Source organism: Astyanax mexicanus, chromosome 7, assembly GCF_023375975.1.
Source record: "Astyanax mexicanus isolate ESR-SI-001 chromosome 7, AstMex3_surface, whole genome shotgun sequence".
Classification (NCBI taxonomy): Eukaryota; Metazoa; Chordata; class Actinopteri; order Characiformes; family Acestrorhamphidae; genus Astyanax; species Astyanax mexicanus.
The window spans coordinates 32,324,933-32,348,081 of record NC_064414.1 but is presented as its reverse complement, the minus strand read 5'-3'; the positions used below and the strand labels follow the sequence as shown (position 1 = coordinate 32,348,081).

Here is a 23,149-nt window from a genome sequence, read left to right as displayed (position 1 = left end):
GCTTCCTCTCTGGCCCCCTGCTCTCTCTATTAGGGCTGCTTTAGCCGATAAACACTGTCCATAACTCAGTGACTCGCAGCTGATATGAGCTCTGGGCTCCGGTGTAAATCAGCCGCTGGGCAAAGCGCACTGCAACCGCAGCCAGCTGCTTTTAGAGGGTCTTCAGTAATGGATAACCCTCTCTTTCTCTCTCTCTCTCTCACACACACACACACACACACACACACACACACACACTAGGGCTGTCCCTAACGATTATTTTTTAAACGATTATTCTAACGATTATTTTTTTCGATTAGTCGACTAATCTATTCATTGAGAAACATATTTAAATAATTCTTTTACGTTTTAAAGCAAACGATAAATTACTATATTTATATATAACAACAACAACAACAACAACAACACAAGCCTACTAAACCAAACCCCACACTTATAATCACTTAGATGTACAGCACGTTGTTTAGATCTTTAACGCTAAAAATGGATAAGCTCCCATACACCACAACCGTGTGTTGCACTGTTTTCTGTGACCGCTAGATTTTGTGACCACTGGCAAGTAGTTCTCAGCAGACCGGTGCACTGGCCGATTCGAAACGTGTTCGTTTCTAATGTTTACCCCGACTGGCCAAAACGGTTCAGTTTAGGGCTGAGGGTAAGGTGTAGGTATTGAAAGCTTCCGTTTTGCCAATGAACGCTCATAACCGTGAGCACTGGTCACAAAATTCCGACGGTGACAGAAAACGGTGTGACACCGCAGCGCCGACGGCGCTAGCTAAAATAACTTAAGGCAGCTAGCTTAGCTAAACACCTGAACTTATGAATAATGCTACTGTTTCTGGAAACTGCGAAATGCCATGCACAAATATAAACCAAAAATGTATAATTTCTGCCTGTGGCAGGTTTAAAACCTTTGGTAGACAGCCTTAAGTCTTTTTAAGGACACCCGCGGAGACCCTGATGTAAACGGTAACTTACTGTGTGACCCTGTTGACATAGTGCTCCTGGATGTTTGCGCTTCAAGTGCTCCTTTTGCACGTATGGCAGAGGACCACATTGTTGCCCTTTTGCGTGAAATGCTCCCAAACTTTAGATGCCCGCTGGCGTTTTTTTGTAGCTGGAGATTGCTCTCCGGAGTCGAAGCTCTCTAGAGCTTAGATTCTCTGCCCGAAGCCGACATGACCCGAGGCCCGCCCGTAAATCCGACCCGGGCTCCAGAAAATAGTCCGAGATGTAGGCGTCTGTTTTTTAATTATATTTTTATTTAAAAAAAAAATAACGAAAACTGAAAGTGAAACTAAACTAATTTATTTATAAGCGCTGTTTTCACTACCGCAGTTCTACAGCGGGGGTGTTGTGCCGATTCTGTCCGCGAAGCGGGAGTCAGATTCAGCAGAGAGTCGGATTCGGCACAAACGCGGCGGCACCTCGCGGTCCGCGGTGTCAGTTGTAAGCGCTCGCGCTAGCCGCAAAATACGGCAGAAAACACTGAGGGAGCTGCAGAATTATGAATGGGACTAGAATATGAGCACGAGGAGATCAAAGAGAACCTTCACCTGTGAGTAGCTCTCTCTCTCTCTCTCTCTCTCTCTCTCTCTCTCTCTCTCTCTCTGTGTCTCTCGCACGTGAACTCCTCCGCGTTTGACTTGCAGAACTGTGTTTAGCTGTTCTTAAAAATCATTTTAATTAAATAATAGTTCTATGCTTCTATGTTACCGTGTTAATTAACATAATTCTGATCACATTTCGCTCATTAAAACAGCCCGAAAACAGCCAGTTGGAATTTTTGGGCCCGATCTAACCTCTAATGCTCTCCACAGGCGCCGCCATGTTTACGACGCGCCGACGCACGTTATGCAAATCGATGTATTTTTGTAATCGATGACGTCGATTATGTCGACGCGTCGCCCCAGCCCTAACACACACACACACACACACAAACAGACACACACACAAACACAAACACACACAAACACACACAAACACACACAAACACACACAAACACACACAAACACACACAAACACACACAAACACACACAAACAAACACACACAAACAAACACACACAAACAAACACACACAAACAAACACACACAAACAAACACACACACACAAACACACACACACACACACACACACACACACACACACACACACACACACACACACACACACACACACACACACACACACACACACACACACACACACACACACACACACACACACACACACACACACACACACACACACACAAACACAAACACAAACACAAACCTGTAAATTTGTTGACCCCGGCCTGCTCCGCCACGTTGGAAAGGGCAATGATCCCGTTGGACGTGTCACTGGCACTCTCATCCATTTCAATCAGAGCGTGCGGTCCCACGCTGCCACTGGCATAGTTGGCAATGTAGATGGCATAATGTCCTGTTCCCTGAGAAAGATGAGCACACAATAGGGCCAAATCAGAAAGCAGATAAGAAAAGAATCAGGCACATTCAGAAATCAGTAATTTTAACTTTTTTACATCCTTTAAAACCAGAATTAACATTATATAAAAGAGATAGCTAAGATGCACATCCTTTCATTTTCACTTTCATTTATAAAAAGCTTTTGCTTTCCATTTTCGAGGTATGAACAGCGACAAATAAAGACCTTTAATACATACAAAATATTATTTAAAAGCATTTGTAAATTTTCTAAATGAATTCATGAATAAGCAGATAAATAGAACCCTAATTCCAAAACATGTGGGACATTTATAAACCCAAAGCGCATTTAAAATTGACTGATGCAAAATGGAAAACTATTTTTCTATTTTTTTCTGTTTTTAATGCTGTGCCACCTGAGGGCCCGAAGATCACCAGCATCCAGAACTGACCATCAGTTTTATGTCTCGTTTACAGAGATTTCTCCAGATTCTCTTAATCGCTATTGTTATGATGTAATGGTGGGATATCAAAAGTTTACAATTGAGTTCACATTGAGGCACATTTTCAGACCGTTTTTCACAGGTTGGTGAAATTTTGCCTACATTTACTTCTGAAAGACTTTACCTTTCCACAATGCTCTTTCTATACCCAATCATATGAGTTTTAAATTGTTCCTGCTACAGCACTTTTTTATTAGTACCACTTTTCTAGCCTTTTATTTAAATAAATAAATGCTACAGACTTTGCCAGGTTTTGTTTTATTTGTGTGAATAAGTAAATATGTATAGTAATAAACTGCAATTGTGCTTTAGAAAATGCGTTATTGTGTTCTGTGTAGACAATATCTATGAAACTTATTTTTTATTTTTTGAAACTTATTACTTAGGATAAATCAATAAAACATGTATTTTAGAAAAAATAGTCAGAAATGCTTTTTTGCCAAGAATGTATAGGTTTTAAATGTCGTCTATGATTATATACACAGTTGCATCATGTGTCAACTAGAGCCAAAAAAATCAGGCTCTGAGTGGTCCGGCGGGCTAAGCGCTGTCACTAAGATAAGGAGATCGCCGGTTTGAATCCTGTACATATAGCTTCAAATTGGCTACCAGAGCCCAGAGAGAGCACAATTGCCTTTGGCATGCTCTCTCTGGGTGGGTAGATGACACTCTCTTCCCACATCACTCCTAGGGAAATTTTAATCATCACAAGTCATCTTTAAAGTGATATATTGGAACTGAGTTGCTGCGCTTTCCTCCGAGTACGCTGTGATTTAAAAAAAAACTCAGCAGTTTTAAAAAAAAAAAAAGAAAAAGAAAAAAAAGAGGCAGTGGCTGACTTCACATGTATCGGAGGAGGCATGTGCTAGTCTTTACCCTCCTGGTGTTGGGGCACCACTATTGACAGGGAGAGTCCTAATGAGTGGGTTGGATAAATGCCCATGTAAATTGGGGAGAAAATGGGAAAAAAAAAGAAAAAAAGTCAAGAGGCATAAAGAACAGTTTTATCATCTATTGTTAACATGAATCTTTGCGATATTTAAATTACATTTAAGTAGATATAAATATAAGTAGATATAAATATAGCAAATAATATTGCAAAAATTACAAGCCAGTATCAAAAAAAGAATTTAAGTACACAGAGACGTATGTAAAAACACCAGATAAATCTGCAGACCAGTCGAACCAGTAAAGATTAAATTAAATAATAAACAAGCATACTAAATGTATTTAAACAAAAAAATATCTGGCAAATCAAAATATATGGCAAATGTATTTAATGGGCACCGACCGTGTTAACGGCTCCTCTCTTCACAAACACAAAACACATGATTGTGCTGTTACCAAACGCAGCATGTTTATGTCCATTTCCGAATATTAACTAGCACCCCCTCCCTCCTCTCTCCCCGCACTTTGTAGCACCCACCCCGTGGATATTAATTTCACACCCCATTATCAGATAGAGTCCCTGTGGGCATGAACTCAGTGAAGGAGCCACCTAAATGAACTTACGCACACAATTTCAATAAAGTCCCCCGCGATCCCTGCGTTCCCACACAGGCACATGATGAAATAAAGAAATGTGTTCATAAGTATATAAATACCACCACCTAGTGCCTGCAATCCTAATGAGGCGTAAGAATGTAAATGTCAAGCACATAACGCTGCTCTCTGCACTCCACTGAAACGTCAACCCAGGTCAAGACAAACAGCTAAGAACAAGGGGTTAAAGTTATATGTTATATTATTTGTGCCTTTTAACTATTCAGGTTTACACTTTAAACAACAAATAAAGAAAGAAACATTAAAGATTAAAAAGTATAAATTACTGACAGGATTTCAGGACCAGTCATATGCTCAAAGATGTAAAAACAAGTTGGTTTAATGAAAAAAGATGCAGTTAACACAGGAGAGTTCAGCCAACAGTAGGTAGTAGGTAGAAACCGCAAGACAGAAGCAAGACCGTGAACTGCTAAACAATCAGCATTGCAAAGGCAAAGAGAGAGTAAACCAGGAAACAAACACATCCTACACAGAATAGCAAACAGAAAAGAAAACGCTGGTACAAAAAAATGAGGTGTGTTGGCAATACCTTGCTATAAGCAGTGATGACATAGTTGCTTTGATTACTCATTACTATAAGTATTATCCCTTTGAAAAGTAACTTAATTACTTCAAGGATTACTTGATTTTAAAACTAAGTAATTAAGTTAGAAGCTGCTTTATTAGTTACATTCAGCAGCTGCCGACAACACCCCAACTAATCTCAATATTGTCATCTTTAGCTGATACAAACTCAGAATAGAGAGGGGGGCTCACTGTGTGTGTGAGGTGGAGAGCAAGGGGGGCTCACTGTGTGAGTGTGTGTGAGGAGAAGATGGAGGGGGTGGGTGCTGTGTGAGTGTGTGTGAGGTAGAGAGAGGGAGGGGCGCTCTGTGAGAGTGTGTGGTAGAGAGAGAAGGGGGAGTGTGTGTGTTCAGCCAGAGTGCTAGTTTTAGCCTGTTAGCTTGTTAGCGCGCTAGCCTGTTGTTATTTTGGCATGGTTACGGCCAGGAACAACCATTGGAAGTTCTAGCAATAAACCGACGACTGTAGACACCTTTCTCGTTTACCCTTTCAACACATCCAGCTGAATCCAGCTGAATCTTTTTACTAACGAAAACGACAAATATAGCAACACAGTAACTGCCAAAATAACAACAGGCTAGCGAGCTAACAAGCTAACACAGTGACTTGGATAAGTAACTTTAATCTGATTACTGGATTAGAAATAGAAACCCGTTGGATTTCTTGTTACTGACAAAATGGTCAGATTAGAGTAATACGTTATGTACGGACATAACTGGCTATGAGTCACTGAAAAAAAGTGGTATATATGCATAAGAAGAAGACACAGGTAAACACAATGATTAGTAATCAGGTAACAGAGAATGTTGGAACTCTTTTTAAGTGGGTGATGTAGAGTGAGGTGCATTTTGGGAGTTGCTTTTGTTGCTCCTGCATTTGCTTTATGTAGCTATCTACCGTGTTACAAACTGAAGCTAATAGAACATGACTGGAGGTGAACAGTAACTGTCACTATTGCTGCATTAGCTATTAGATGCTTTCACTGGCTAACCACACTGACAGAGTGACCTTGGGAGAGAGACTTAAAAGACTAATTGTGCACTTTTAACAAATACCTACAGAATATACACCATTTCCTCATTTTGGAGAAATCAGTAATCCCTTATTTTACTATATTCTCATTTTAAGACAACTGTCATTTTTCCTTCCTGAATCCAGTTATGAGAGTGGGGTGACTGGGTTCCTACGAAAAAGCAGAAGCTGCCTGAACTACAGCCCAAAAAGATTTCTCTCCCCTGTCCTCTGTCTCATCACAAATAATCACAACCTAATAGCATGTTCCAAACTAGCAAAGTGAAAGAAAATAACTGTTGCCTGCAGTTCAAGAAAGACATGGTTACTATTGTACATGGTTATTCATAGAAAGAACTCCATTATGCTCTTTTGAGCTGCTGGCAACAGACAGCTGTAGCATCACCAGTATCCAACAGCTGAGCTCCCAGTGATAGGACCAATGCTCATACAGAGCATCATTTACTAAGTAAAGTAGTAAAGTAGAAATATCCCATGCTGTCCATTCCATGCATTGCCCTGCTCGAGTTTACTGTAAGTACATCTGCAACTCAGTTTATTAAGTACTGCAGTGCACCGGCCTGAAGGGGTTCCTCCATCTCCTCAAGGCCAGAAAACGGCCGAGTACTTTTTACCTCTATACTTTATTACATTGCCATTAAGTCTGAAAAAAGCTAGCACTCTGCCAGTTAAACACTGCTACTTTGCTCTAATGTGTCCTGCTTCTGTTGGGAAAGGTTCCAGAGGCGGCCATAAGCCCTCGGATAATTACCAGCGCATGCAGATAGAAGTGAGCGAGAGCCAATCTATCTCGCCTCCAGGAGCAGGTCAATACATCTCCCTGTCCACCTTTAAGAGACAAATGACAGCGCTTCATTTTCAAGGAGAAGCCAATATTAAAAAAGGCATTTGAACATTAGCCGTCCCTCACGGTGATGGGAATCTATGGATAAATAGGACAGGACCTCTATGAGCTTCAGCACATAATCTCTCCGTCGTTCTCCTTTCAGGCTGTGACCTTGCATGACTGTAACCTCAAAAACGAGACAGGAAAACATTTTTTGTACATTAGAAGTTAATTTCAATTTCCAAGCATATCTCTGTAATGGGCTGTAAAGCTAAAAAAAGATTAAATATTTTTTTCTCCACTTCATTTAAAGCCAGACCTGCACATTTATGTTTTGTTTCACTTCAACACCATCGCCCGGCCAGGCTAAAAATCACTCTCACCGGGCTGTAGAGCAGCATCTTCTTATTGCTCAGTCAAATGAAGCTGCAGTCAAAAAATCTATTTCAATCCCTCGCTTGCTGCTCCGTGGGATAAGTGGACATCGTTCATTGCTGACTGCAGTGGCGAGGAGTCGGGAAGCCAGAAATATGCTGTGCAGGTTCAGCTTATAGTATTTTGGCTATCATCCAAAACCTTTCCATGATGGCCAATCCATCATGTCCTCTCTCATTAGGTATCAGTGCGGCTCTGAAGCTGGCATGTGCGCTCGTGATAATGCACCTGCGCAGAGGCAAATTGGGGCAATATGTCCCTCCTCGCATGTCTTCCTACCAAAACAAATGAGGCCTTGCTTTTTCTAATTATCATGCCACATGATGCGCTGTCAGAGACAAATATCATAGCTCTCCACAAATGGACTGTCATCCAGGCTGGCTGGCAGGGGTGGGACTCAACAGGCCTGTTGAGTTATAGCTAGTGAAACCTGCGAGCTCCTCTGCGTGAAACATGAAGACAGTAATGGAGTGTAAAATGTCATCCAGCAGTCTGCCCAACTCACTCCCACTCGGACGCAACACCCAGGACTGGCCTTTTGCCTGTCCAGCTACAGATCAATATGCACATTTGGCTCCACTACACCAGCTTCAGTACAGAACAGAGAGTCTTAAAGTTTCAAAGCTTCTCTTGTTTCACTACTACTGTAACACACATGCTAAAATGTAAAAGTTTTGCTGCTGTAAAGGGATTTAAAGGACTTTTCAGATTGGCTAGGAACAAGATCCTTTAAGAGAGATCTTGAGATCTCTTAAGATGCTCTTACCTTTCTGTCAATGCATGCTACTGATCGACCTGCCATGCGATTGGCCACGTCTCTGTGTTCATTTATTTCATCATTCAGCAGATCCTCAAAGCGCCCATTCCGGAACTTGAACAGCTTATCTGTGTACGTTGCCCGACCTGGTCAAGAAAAGGAGAAAAAAAAAATCAGGAATTATCAGACTAGTCTAGACTGGACTGGAGTCGTGCACCCATGTTTTTGACAGTGGAACACTGGGCTATCTGGGCAATTTGACAATATTTTATTATAATGGGATACATTTGTTATTGTCACCTCTGTTCTTGTATTTAAATCAGTGCTAAAAAAAATAATAATAAAAAAAAAAACTGACCAAGTGCACAATTGATTACAGAAAGCGTAAATAGTCCTGTTTATACAAAAAACCCCGGAAATGACTACTTAAAGTATATAATAAGCATTTTTAAGAATCAGCTGTTCTAATCCATTTTTTCTGTGTGACAATATTCTAAATATAATGGTGTTATATACATATAATAATTCTAAATATAATGTGATTTTAACTTATGATCTTCTCAAACTTGTTGGAAAGTTTTTCTACAAACATTACTCTTCCGTTTTCGGGCTTTCTTAGTTAAAAATTATTAACATGGTTTAAAGCAAGTGTCTAACTGCCTGCTTATCCAGATACAGGAGATCATAAGTTTGATTCCTATCAGCTTCACATGGTCATAAATCTCAGAATGGGAAACGCTCCACTCCACATGATCTGTGAGTTTTAACCTGCAAATGGGAATAAACATTAAACAAAATAAGAGGAAGAAACATTGAAGAAATTAAAAATCTTGAGTATTTAAACAAATTCAACAGGAGCTCATTTACTAATATTTTGATTCATCTCTACTCAATATATACTGTATTTCAGAGCTAACTAATTTGAGATGCGGAACAAAATATGAGTTAGCAGAACCTTTGACAAAACTCAGTTAACTCAAAAAACATAATTGGTTTGACTTTTCATTTTTGCAGATTAAAGTTTTTATTTCTTGAAATGAGTTTTTTTTGTTGTAAATACCTGAGAAGGCATTATTGGTGTTCAGAACATAGATCTCCTCTCTTCCGTCACCATCAATGTCACATGCGGTCACTCCAATTGCATTTCCCTGCCGATCTCTGAGTGCGTAGAACGGGGAACTGCGGTTGTCAACTGCAATATTTACCAGCCTCTTCTTCATCTTATCATACTTCAGCACCAGGTTTGGCCCATTGTACCTGATGAATAGGACAATTAATTATGATTATATTATATATTAAGTACAGTCATACTTGTTAATTTATTTAGTTGCTTTAAACTGGCTCTAGCAAATAGTCAACAAAATACTTGACCAACAAGATTGGTCTGGATTGTGGATTGTGTAACTTCCCACCAAACTAACAAATGTACACTGGAAAAAGCTGTAGTTACTTGAACCAGTAAATTCAGTTTCTGTATTCTCAGTATAATGCAGGCCCCAGCCCCCACCCCATCTATTAAACACAAAAAGAGATTTCATAACAACTAGCATTCATTCCCCTTACAAAAATCACAATGAATCAATTTACAATCATAAATGATCCCCCCTCCTCTTCTGTACCACTGTACTAAATTTACTCCATCACATTATTTAATCAAACTATAAAAGCATGTTTTTAATGATGTGGCCTTCTGCATGCTGGCCTCCGTAGCTGCAGTGTATCATAAGAAAAGCCTGAGGGCTCTATCAGACTCTGTCCATTTCACCGCAACAATGCCTAAACAAGGAAGCGCTGTCCAATTACCTCCATTTTCATCAACACAGATCCACTACGGTCTGAATCTTTCACAAAACCACATTCCCTGATCGTTCAGTATCTGAAGAAATATCACTTTCAAATCACAAATTGGAGTAATTGCATCCTCCTGGCAAACCGTGCTCCTGGCTGCTATCTGTGTGGCTTCAGTATTAAAACAGTGTTCTTTTAATTAAACAGCACTGAAACCCTGTTTAGCTTACAAAATGAAATGTCAGGTAGTTTTTTTTTTGCAAGGCACACTGAATAATATTAGAACTGCATGATATATCATAAACTAACACTGCAATATTATGTTGTTCTGTGATAACATCTTGAAAGAAATAACTGCATCCAGAAGTAAGTGTTCTTTTGCAGTGCTAAGATAAAAGCTACCTGGAACAACAAATGATGGGAAACTTAAACTGATATGTTCAACTTTTGGTCAAATTTATTGAGCTACACATAACAACACAATAACACTGTGTAATGAATGTGTATCACAACATGCCAAATGTCTCAGCATGGAAATTTAGGCTATGTTCAAAATAAAAGCCACATTGCTCAAATCCGATTTTTTGCTCAGATTGGATTTGGCTTGGTGGTTCACATTCACAAATGTAAGTCGCTTACTGTGCGTAAGGTGAATAAATCTGTCCCTAAAACACCTCACATGCGCATATTGATAAGTGTATAAACGTTGCCTACTTCACAAACGTAGGTACGAGAGAGAAGCAAATAATGCAAAAGCAAAAGCAAAAAGACGCATTAACTTCAATTTGACTGTTCACATTCATGTCGCATGTCCATGAATTGAACACATATCTGATTTAGGGCCACATATGAAAATGACTAAAATATGATCTGAAAAAATTGGATTTGGCACATTCACACAGTCAAGAAAAAATCGGAGTCATATGGAGCAAAAAATAAAAATCGGATTTTAGTCACTTCAGCCTGGTAATAGTAACAGTAAGAGGTCCATAATGGTGTCCAGTGGTAATCCATCCCATGCAACCTGTCTGCAATCTTCTCACGCAGTTCTTGATGGGCTGGTGTGTTGAATAGAGTGTGTTTAATAGTATTCCACACATTTTCAATAGGAAATAAGTTTAGCAATGCAGCTGGATGGCAGCAGTATACGGACGAGCATTGTCTTGTTGGAATAGTGCATCGGAGTGTGTATTCAGAAAAGTAGGGCCACTAACTGAACTTGGGGGACCTCATTTATGTAATGTTGGGCTGCCAAAAAGTCTAAAGGGAATCTGGTATCATAAAAAATTGCACCAACACCATCAAACCAGGCCTTTTGGGTGTGTGATGCATGATAAAAACTGTTTAAATAGTGGCACAGACCACAGTGCCTCCATCCATGCATTTATTCACCCGTCTTCATCCACACAAAAAAGGGGCTCCTTACTAAAGAGATGATCAGCTGCCATTCTAAGTCACTTCATCACAGTCTAGCACCACTCCTATTCCTATTGGTTGATTGCCTGTGGTTGTAATTATTTACTATTTTTTGAGGATGAACAATGTTATAATATTAATAAAAGCACCTTAGGCATCCAAGACTGAAGTAAAATAAACAACACTGAGTAGATATAATCTGCCTCTGGTAGATATGTAATGAAAAATGAGAAAAAACATTTATCTAGCACCAAAAAAGTTAATCTTTCAATGTGACTACTGCTTATGGACAGACTGCCATAATGATGCTAAAGCAATATACAGTACAGACCTATAATACATTTTAGAATAAGTCCAGTGATTGATCTTTTGAAATTTCAACACATGATGTATTTTTTAACCCATGTTTTTAAGAATAAAGCCCTCAAATGAAATCAACACTCACCCAGCCACAAATATCTCCAGATCTCCATCACCATCCACATCCGTAACGGCAACACCGTAGTTGAGCTGAGTGGGGTTGTTCTCATAGTCAGGGGGAAGAACACTCTGAGTGACCGCTGCAAACATGGGCTCTGAGCGCTGGGCCCAGGACTGACCCACCACGCCCAGGACCAGCGTTATCGTCCACGCAGACATGGTCACCTGCTGAAGCCATACATAATGTTAGTTCCTTATATACACATATGTGTGACCTTATGTAAGCCTCTGTTAACTGGTGCTCAGTGAAACGAGACAGTCACCTCCTTTATGTAACATAACACTATGTAACATTTTCACCTTAAAATAACAGCATCACAATCACTTTGATGCTCCACTGACCTGTAATAGGGAAAACAGGACTGCCATTACTGCTATTCTGGGCTCAGCATGTAACTGGCATAACCTGAGTTGTGCAAAATGTGTTGTAAAATCCTGTAATATTAATCCATGTATCTTTTTCACTTTCAGCGATGGTTCTGTACTTCCCAGCAAAAACGTGTCCATCCTTTAGTGGTCACTCAAAAATAAATACTAGGATCATAACAACAGTTATTAAGTGGATGCTGTGCTATTAAATTTCAGTACTACACGAACATATATGGGTTGATTTTCACCTTGTGACTACTGTGAATATGCTTGTCACAATAACTTTTTTTGGACATTGTTGGGATATTTTCCCAGCAATAACTATTGCAGTTAATAACAATATTTTCATTTAAAGACCACTTTATGCCACTATAACAATAAAATACACAATTATGTAATTACACCCTTTAAAAAGAAGTGTTCTTTCTCCCCAATTTACACAGCCAATTACCCAACCCACCCATTAGGACTCCCCCTTTTACTAGTGATGCCCCAACACCAGGAGGGTGAAGACTAGCACATGCCTCCTCCAACACATGTGAAGTCAGCTACCGCCCATTTTTAAACTGCTGCTCGGATGAAAGCGCAATCTACCCACCCAGAGAGAGCAAGGTCAATTGCGCTCTCTCAGGGCTCCAGTAGCCGATGGCAAGCTACATGAACAGGATTCGAACCGGCGATCTCCAAATCACAGTGGCAGCGCCTTTCTGCTGGACCAAAAATAAAAAAAATATATATTGTCTTATTAAATTGTGTCATTACACAATATTCCTTGAGTTTTTAAGACTTCTTTGGTGAGAATGTGATTTCACGATTTATTTCTTAATTTTGGTCGATACAATTCCAATATCGACATGAACAGTATAAAAGCCACCACCCTTGGTGTAAATACTCACGCACTTATAGATCTGGGTAATATGGTAAAAATATATCACAATATTTTCCCCTTCTTCCCTCCTCTATCCCACTATTTTCCTTTGGCCTCCTTTAGGCCCTGTCTATGTTTTCTTTTTTTTTTTACCTTGAACTTCTATGTCTTCTATTACTAAATGTCCATCATTATTGTAAGTCGCTTTGCACAAATGCATCTGACAAATGCAATATAATTTAATGTTATTAACGCATTTTCATGATGCACGGTATTTAGCATAAAAAAAATGCAGCAGCACTGGCAGGCTCTGCTAACTTGCTATCAAAATGCCCCCTTATGCAGAGTGCAGTGATTCTTATTTTTGCTGCACATTATCCAGATAGACAGGTTATTTTATATTCTCTGTAATGAAATGTACAATTGGGTCACTGTTCTTTAAGCACTGATTATGTCCTCAACATGCTTGTCAATATGATAAGAAAATAATTCACAGTGCAATAAAATAGTAAAATATTGTACAGCTCTATGGTTTGGCCTGCTTTCAGAAGGTATAAATCTGGTGCTCTAACAAAGTGTAATTAGCAAAGTTCAACCAAATTAAATGCAGCATGTTTTGGAATAAAATAGTTTTTAAGAATCTTCCACTACAGTGCATTTTTTCTGTATGAAAATGGTCTCATTAAAATGTAGATATTGTAATATATTATTTTTACTACACAGCCCATCATGATATTGACTAATGAGGTTTAATGAGTATTTTCCAATACAAATAACTGGTTAAACGCTCTTCCACTAACTCTTATGAATGGAGTGCCCTAACAGATCATGCATACATTACTGTAAAATCTTAGGGTTAATATTGAAGTAGTATAAAAACTGCACAGTACGCTTTCTTTTAATACAGAAGAATAAAAGCAATATACTTCACTGAAGTGTGAAGCACATTACTTACCAAATGTATCTGAGATTGTTATAGGCCAACTGCATCAAAAGAGGAAAAGTGATGTGCTTCACTCTAGTGCAATAAACCACCCATGTAGCAGCAATATACTGTACTCTATACAATAAGACCACCCTCCCCCAGCTTTCTCATTCAGTGTGCTCACAGCTAGCTATAATCTCATCTTTGTGAGCAAGACTGCACACAACAATACAGTACAACACTGGAAACAGGACGGTCCTTTAACTGGCTTTAAGAGGTGTAAATGGCTCTTTCTGTTAAGAGAAAATGACCTAGTCAACAGTCCACTTACAGGGCAAGGTCATAAATCGCAGGACTGAGGACAGGTGAAAGGGTCCAAATTAAGACCTGAGAGAACAGGCAGTGTCACAGCACACCAGACAGACACTTCAGACAGAAAAATCTATACGTGATGGAGGGATTGAGGGATATTGTTAGAGGATGAGAATCTTGAGCTTAACTGTCTGGATGGCTTCAAATAACAAAGTGTTTCAAGTTGAATACAGAACTATTTATCTAAAAAGGCTGTAGTAGAAGATGGGAGTGTGATAAGGAAGCAAAGTACAACACAGCCAGCAGTTGTCTTAAGATATATTGCAAAACATAATACTATGATACTTTGATTCTTCGTTTCTCTTACACAAAAACTTCTAATCTCCAAAATGGCAACATTCTAGGAGAAAAAAAAAACATCCGAAAAACTTTTTTTTTTAATTTCGCATCATTTTAGAGGATTTTTTTTGGTCCATTGATCACGAAATTTTGACACAGTAAAAAGAGCAACAATAACATATATATATACGTATATATACAGATCTGGAAGAAAATAAGAGATCTGGAAGAAAATAAAATGAGTTTCTTTGAATTAACCAAATTGAAAACCTCTGGAATATAAAACAAGAGGAAAATGGATGATCCCAGGTCATCACACCTGATGAACTGCTTGAATTTTTCCACCAGGAGTGACAAAGTTATCCAAAAGCAGTGTGTAAGACTGGTGGAGGAGAGCATGCCAATATGCATGAAAACAGTGATTAAAACCAGGGTTATTCCACCCAATATTGATTTCATGAACTTTTAAAACTTTATTAATCTGAACTTTTTTTCTTTTTTTTGCATTATTTGAGGTCTGTAAGCTCTGCATCTTTTTTGATATTTCAGGCATTTCTAATTTTCTACATATAAATTACAATATTTGTATTTGGAATTTGGGAGAAATGTTGTCCATAGTTTACAGAATAAAACACACCAATGCTCATTTTACTCAAACATATACCTACAAATAGCAAAAACAGAGAAACTTTCTCTTAATTTTTGCATTTCTTTTTTTTTTGTTCCATTTTCTCCCCAACTTACGAGGTCAATTACCAACCTACTCATTAGGACTCACCCTATCACTAGTGATGCCCCAACACCAGGAGGGCGAAGACTAGCTCATGACTCCTCCAACACATGTGAAGTCAGCCTCTGCCTCTTTTTTCGAACTGCTGCTGATGCATAATTTCCGAGTAGAGAGCGCGTTCGGAGGAAAGCGCAGCGACTCGATTCCGATACATCAGCTCTCAGACCCCTTGTGCTGCAGACATCACCCTTTGGAGTGATGTGGGGAGAGAACGCCATCTACCCAGCCAGAGAGAGCAAGGCCAATTGTGCTCTCTCAGGGCTCCGGCAGCTGATGGCCAGCTACATGAACGGGACTCGAACCAGCAATCCCGTATGCATTTCTTAAGTCAATTAAGATAAAAGCGACATAATGTGCCAACCATAAACATATGCTGACATACCTATAATAAACAATACTGCCAAAAGTATTGGGACATGTGCTCATTCATTATTTCTAATGAAAGCAAGCGTATTAAATCAAAAATTCATTTAGCTTTTTTTTTGGCGAGCTGTCTCTACAGTCCAGGGATGACTTTCTGCCAGATTTTCAAGGAGCATAGCCATGGGTATTTGATGGCATTCAATGACAAGAGCATTAGAGAGGTCAGGATGTTGGATGATCACCACCGCACCTCACCTCCAACTCCCCAGCTCATCTCAAAAGCATTAGATGGAGCACCATCCATCATTCTGAAGAACATAGTCCCAGTGCTCTACAGCTCAATGCTGGGGGCCTTTAAACCCTTCTAGCCCACACCTGGCATTAGGCAGCATTGTGCCAATATGTTCATGTTTTTCTTTTTCAAAGTGTCCTAATCTTTTGGTAATACTTCTTTACAAGGAAACAGACAAGTTGTCTGTGTTTGCACATCTGTGTGATAGTAATGGGTGCAACTTGTACAAGCTGAATGCCTTTACTGAAAGGGTGACTACAAATACTTGGACATATAGGGTGTCTTTCCCGCACTGGGATTAGGTCTGGTTGCTAAAACAGCAACATGATTCTGACCACTAAAATATATAATGAATTCACAGTAGGAGTAAATAAAAAGGTGAAAACAGAGGGGATGGCAAAGACGACCAACTGAAAGTGAGTAAAAAGGAGGCAGCACAGATATATGTGCAGCAAGATTACATGAGCCTTTACAAGATGACAGGATTTATGAAGAGAGTGCCTTTATTAATCCAGTACACTGCAATGGCCTCAAATCATCAAATCGCATTCACTTTACTAGAGTCCTGAACTCTGCAGCTGCAGGACCGAAGTGATGAGTTTTGGATTTAAATCCTTACAGTACACGCCCACAGTCATCTGCACTCTGAATTACAACCTCAGAAAGTTCAAACATTGTAACACTCTAATGAAATACCAGTACATGATCACGTGTGATAGACCTTAAAGTAGGCAAACTACTCAATCTACAGCAAACACAGAAATACTGAAATAGCTAGTAGGAATAATTAAGTGAGAGCCAGGCTGGATAAAAATTATATGACCCTAAAATTTCACAATATTTTAAGAAATTTTAAGGACTGTTACAATATTCTTGAAAATATGAGAAAACACTAAAATAATAACTAGGGGTGTAAAATAAATATTGATATTGAGACACAGTATTGATTTTTCATTTTTGTTTCCATGTAAAAATTGGTGGCAGACAGTGGTCCATTTAGGTTTTTTTTTTTTTTTTTTAACTCCGACCACCAGACAGTAATGGTGTATTCTGTCGTTCTGATAAGGTGAGTGAATTTTTCTTTTACTCGGGTTTTAGAAATGTGATAGTCTGTTTCTTGTCCTATAAACTTTTCTTGAAATTTGATTTTAATAATTGCAATATATCAACTTGCACACATTATTGCAATATGCAGTCATATATTAAATCGTAAACCCTTTATAGTGACATGTATCATATCAGCAAATTGTTGTCAACACTCAGCCCTATTCATTTAAAGAATATGCTACAGCTACAAAAATAAATGTTAACATTTTTTGTATTATTATTAAAACATTCAATCGTTCAGTAGAAACTAAACTTTTGTCTATTGTGTGAACAGTAACATACCAAGCCTCCAATTTTGTATAAAATAATGACAATGTAACAAAATCAATAATGTAACAAAAAAATAATGTGCAGACAATGTAGTGCATACTAAAACAGTTATACAAAAATACCCTTTAGGCTTCACAGTAAAAAAGAAAACAAATACAAAATACACGGTTTACAACAAAAAATGCCACTATTATCACAAATTATGATAATTCTATATTTTTTTAACGTTTCAAAAATTAGAAGAATATTATTTTGCACAGTATGATGCGGCACATCCCATTTAGATTTATTACTACAATCTTCAAAATTAAACGCTTCCATATCTATTACAATTATGGGTTATTATGGAACCAAAAGTGTTTCTGACTGATGAAGAGAATCTTATATTTGGGTAGGGGTAGAGATTTTACAGTGCCATATTCTGGTTCATCTGTTCCAAATATAGGGCATATTACCAATCACTGCTTACAGCCAAGGACAGAGCCCAGCTAAGATGACCCCTGCATCTGATGCTTGTGTTGAAGAGGCACTGGAGAGGCATGGCTCTTCATCTTACTGCAGCTGCAGTCACTATCTGCGTTATCAGTGGAAATACATAACTGTAAAATCATACAAACTGTAAACAGTGCCATACAATTAAAATACAATTAATTTACTCTGTGTTAAACTGACACTAAAAGTGTACTGAGAAAATTTACTGTGTAAAATTGTAATCTCATGTGGAGTCTACTTGAAACATGTCAGTGACTTTAAACAGACCTCATTAAGCTCAAACCTAGACTATAAAATTAAAAAGGCTTGTCAGAGGTTAATCACCCTATATATAAATGTTTTAATCACATATTACTAGGCTTAGTCCAAGCATAGGAAAACAACTTAGGTCAATATTAAATGTTTGATCTTGTCCAATGAAAGACATGTATTTGCAAAATTGTAGCTTTAGAGGAGAGGGAACAAAATGTTCTGTTTCAATGGAAGTTAATGTACAATAAGGGAGCATTTCTATTTTAATTCAGAACAGTGATAATGAAGAAAATAGATTGGCCTTTGTGTGTGTTGGTGCTTTTTTTTTTAGAAGTATTGTTGAGCTATTGACACTTGCCTTAGGTCTGTTATAACCTGCACAAGTACTACAGATGAAGTCCTAGAGATGAATCTGATTAACTGATTAACAATGCAGTGAAAAGTAAAAGGTTGATGAGTGTACACTGTCCCTGTTAAATAAATAAATATATAAATAATAAAAAAAAATGATAATGTGGTGTTTGAAACATTCATGGATGAAAAAAATTCTGTACTGGTTTCTGGTTAAATCTACTGATTGTTTGTTCTTTTTTTATTATTATTGTATTTAACTAAATTTCTAATGCAGACTCTGAAGTTACAGCAGTGTACATTCATTTAAGCACTGCTGGCAACATTTGTCTTCAGTTGAAAAAAATGGGGTGTAACATGCAAAAATCTGAACCCTACCTAGTTCATCTAAAGTCTTTAGGAACATGTTCATCTTGTACCTCAAAGATTATGAGCATGTTGCTCATTACAGAGCACTTACAGTGTGCTAGACATGATATGACTCACTTGCCCTCCTCATCTTGCGCAAGCTATATTATCCTGCGTCCTCACATCTTGATAGGACTGCGACAAAGCCCAGCATCTTCAGTTTCTGAACACGAAGCCAGGAGGATGAAGGACATCAGCAGCTGACCACATTCTCACAGCCACACTGCAATTGGAATAAACTTGAAGAACACTGGAGCTGTCTGTCTATAGAGTAAGGCAGTATGGCAGTATGTCCTTCTGCTCTTGGTTCTCATTTTTACCAAGTTCTTTAAGTAGCTAAATCAAGCAAAGCTAGATTACTTATAGCTAACTACATCAACTGGAATCACTACTCAAACCACAGCTATCGCTACTACTGCTACTACTACTACTACAAAATATCACAATACCCAAAATATAATACAGCCAACTATAAAGAACTAAAGCAAAAAAAAATAGTGCTCCCCTTTTTTTAAACTCTGCTACCACAGTGTATAAATGCACACAGATTTTAACTTAAAAGAGAACAAAGGTTGTCTCTGGGGCTGTAACTTATATTGAGGTACAATAGAGTACTTTTCAGTTAAAGTCTTTTTTGGACCCATGTTTTTTTTTGTACCAGTAAAGATTATAAAGATTATAAAACATTATCAACCGAAAATAAGTCAAGAAGTTAATGATCCAAAATTGTCTGGCTGAAAAATATATAGTTAAAATATGTATTGTTTATTAGTACAATGATACAGAATACTGATTGTACCTTTTGGCTGGTTAAATGGTACAAATCTGTATTTTCTGCTGTTAGGAAATACTTTTTACATATTATACCAATATTATACCTTTGAGGGTACAATTATGAAAAGTGTACCTTTAAGTACAAGAAAGTACTCTGTTTTTTAGTGTATAAAACAATGTTCTAAAAAAGCAGCATATGTGAGGAGAATTAGCTTTCTGTATTTTCTTTTCCATTAGAATTGCAATTTAAACTTTTTAACACACAAATAAATTATAATTTTAAACTTATTTTGCAGTTAGAGTGAATAATTTACTAGAGAAAAAAATAGAATCTTACTTAAAAACGTAAAAAATAAAAAAATAAGTAAAAGTGGATCAGCGCACGCGCATTGCCGACAAGTAGCACATATCGTCAAACACGACATAAAACCCGGCAAAAAAGAAGCACAAAATTTACACAACCAGCTGACGAAGGTTGTCCAAACACTTCTTAACAAGTTAAAAACAAAAACTTTAACTATAGGCTACTAGACAATGCCGTAAAATATTAATCCGCCTCCGTTCAGAACCAGCAGCTAACTCTAGTCTCTAATTAGCATAGTTATTACCCGCACGCGGCGCGAGCATTTACGCAATGCTACAACTTTCCGAGCAGCCCTTAGTCTGTCTATCAGTCTATCACTCCAACCAACCCGCAGCAGCGGAGCAGAAGCAGCAGCAGCAGCACCTACATGAGGAAAGATGATGGGCAGAGGTGGGCAGCTCTCCCTGGACTCGCCGGTCGTCTCTGGGGTCCTGTAACAATAGTCCTTTTCCACAACTTCACAAGAAATTGCTTTATGAAATCAGCTGTGAACGAATCCAGCAAATAGCAAGAGCTTTCTCTGAATATTTCAGAAAAACAGCCAATAGCGCACAGGAGGGCGGAGCTAAAGCTGCCCTCTTCGCCTCTGATCGGAGATCAGCCTCCTTCTATACTTTGTAGGATTAAAGACCAGGATGTAAGTGTGAGAAGCTGAACTCTTATCAGCAACCAGGAGCGTCAGCTACCTGCAGCTCAGAGGCAAGCTTCTGCCCCACCTGAGCTCCTCTGCTCATTAATCTAGGAACAGGAATCTGCCACAGAATACTAAAGAGCAGAAAAAACGTTTTAATGATTAACTATTTAAGTATTGTGGTAAAAAAAAATACAAGGAAGCTACAATCAAAAATGCATTTTATTTAGTTTTTTGTTTATCACATGTTACTACAGTGGACATTGGGTCTTCACTGACGAAAAAAAACAGTATGTTTTTGGGCATTTTCACGCCTAAAGTTCATTTCTATGGTCCGAATCAGTTCAGGGGTTTGTTTACTTGGAGCGTTTCTCCCCCAAAATGCGAACCAATAAACCGTGGGAGCACATCGTCTCCTCTGATTGGTCAGAGCTGACTGACGTGGGAGCAAGAAAGTAAACATAGCAAGAAAATTCTGTGTTCCAGTGCATATATCTGTGCAGTGTAAAGTATGCTGAAAAATTGACGCTGTGCTTTCAAACACAGTGTTTTTTGGGATGTGCAGCGCAGATGTACACGTTGTAAACAGAGTCGCTTGGCTGCGAGCAGTGTACGTTCCTCATATCACACATGTAATCAGCATGAAGGGACAGAGACATCAATTGTTTATAGCTGTGGTAATTAGCATTATTTGGCTAATATATCAGATTAAACTTTGCCTAATCAGCAGTTTAGCTCAAATAAAAGGAGTATATTTGATAGCTGGGTCAATTCAACGTTCTTAACACAAGTTCGTTTGAGCGGTTTGATTGTGCAGGTGTGAAAAAAGTAGTGCAAGTGCTATTACTGTTTTTACACCTGCTCAATCGAACTGCACTACGGGTACAGACGAACCAGAGACCGTTTGAACTGGACCAAATAATGCTGGTGTGAAAACGCACATAATTTGTATTTGGTTATTTAGCTGGTCTATTATAATGAACCTGCTGATCAGGCTAGATAGCTAATATAACTAAGCATGACTACACTGTCCTCTGCTTACCTGTGCTCTGTAGGCCACACTCCCACAACTCAGGTCTTACTAGAAACCCATGATGTTCTCTTGACAGCCTAGTAGAATTCAAACTGATTTCATAAATAGAGCTTGACTTAGATGCCCCAGTATATGTTCACAACTGTGGATGAAACAATTTGCCAGCTCCCACAAAGACATGTTTAGGATATCTCCATTACCTCATATGCTTCAGGAAAAAAAAACGTGAGTCTGAGGAGCTGATTCCTTATCATACAGGATCAGTTACCTGCAGCTCAGAGGCAAGCTTCTGCCCCACCTGAGCTCTTCTGTTCATTAATCTAGCAGCAGGAATCTGTCACAGAATACTAAAGAACATATCCTTCTGAGACACAGAAATCATTGTAGTATTAACTTTTTAATTTACAAAAAGTAACTATAATTGAAAGAAACACGTTGCAGTAAAGCAACAATCAAGCAAATGTATTTTATTTATTGTTTATTATTTATATGTTCCTTGTAGTGGACATTGGGTCTTCCCTGCTGGAAAAAAAAAAACACACAAGGGTATGTTGTAATTAGAATTTTATAATATAGCTGGTCTATAGGCTTGATCAAGCTGACCAGGCTAGACAACCAGTAAGCATGACTACACTGGTCTACCATCGGTAGGTCTTACTAGAAACCCCCTGATGTTCTCTTGACAGTCTTGTAGAATTCAAACTGATTGCATAAATAGAGCTTGACTTAAGATGCCCCAGGCTATGTTCACAACCATGGATGAAAATTAGTCGCCAGCTCTCACAAGGACATGTTTAGGCTACCTCGTTTACCTTTACCTCATATGCTTGAAGACCAGGATGTGAGTGTGAGGAGCTGATACCTTATCATACAGGAGCATCAGTTACCTGCAGCTCAGAGGCAAGCTTCTGCCCCACCTGAGCTCTTCTGCCCATTAATCTAGGAGCAGGAATCTGCCACAGAATACTAAAGAATACATCTTCCTGTGACATAGAGAAAAACAGTTTTAATATTTAGTTTTTATATAAAAAAAATCAAAAGCAATTCAGTATTATGGTTAAAAGTAACAGTGAATTACAGTGTTACAGTAAATAAAAATAAAACATATATATTATATGTTTCTTATAGTGGACATTGTTTCTTCCATTCTGAAAAACAGCATGTATAACTGCTAGGCTGCTTGACCAGCTTAAATTTGGGCAATAATGAAGGATATGTTTTAACCTGAGTTTGATGGTTTGGCTGGTCTACAAGTATGATTAACCTGACCACAGGCACTTTTTGTGCAAGGTGATTGATTCAGTTGTCTGTCAGTCAAAAGCATAAGTAGTGGGCAGGACAAGGAGCTGCATTGGGAGCAGCAGTGAGGAGAGAGAGAGAGAGAGAGAGAGAGAGAGAGAGAGAGAGAGAGAGAG

At 38.5% G+C, this 23,149-nt stretch overlaps 1 protein-coding gene across 3 annotated transcripts in view; it reads right to left on the bottom strand.

The window, feature by feature from the left end:
* crtac1b (cartilage acidic protein 1b) overlaps nucleotides 1-20,535 on the bottom strand; it is a 55,929-nt gene extending 35,394 nt beyond the window's left edge. For 2 of the 3 annotated variants that reach the window (XM_049481614.1, XM_022684804.2), the window contains exons 1-5: nucleotides 20,438-20,530; nucleotides 11,760-11,962; nucleotides 9,171-9,367; nucleotides 8,120-8,256; nucleotides 2,279-2,435 (exon numbers count right to left, since the gene is read on the bottom strand). In XM_049481614.1, coding sequence (XP_049337571.1) covers nucleotides 2,279-2,435; nucleotides 8,120-8,256; nucleotides 9,171-9,367; nucleotides 11,760-11,953 — 685 coding nt within the window. In that variant the 5' untranslated portion in view covers nucleotides 11,954-11,962; nucleotides 20,438-20,530. Of the gene's footprint in view, nucleotides 1-2,278; nucleotides 2,436-8,119; nucleotides 8,257-9,170; nucleotides 9,368-11,759; nucleotides 11,963-20,437 lie in introns of all 3 variants that reach the window. The other variant, XM_007240381.4, reaches the window with a different exon arrangement.
* Between the last annotated feature and the right edge of the window lie 2,614 nt (nucleotides 20,536-23,149).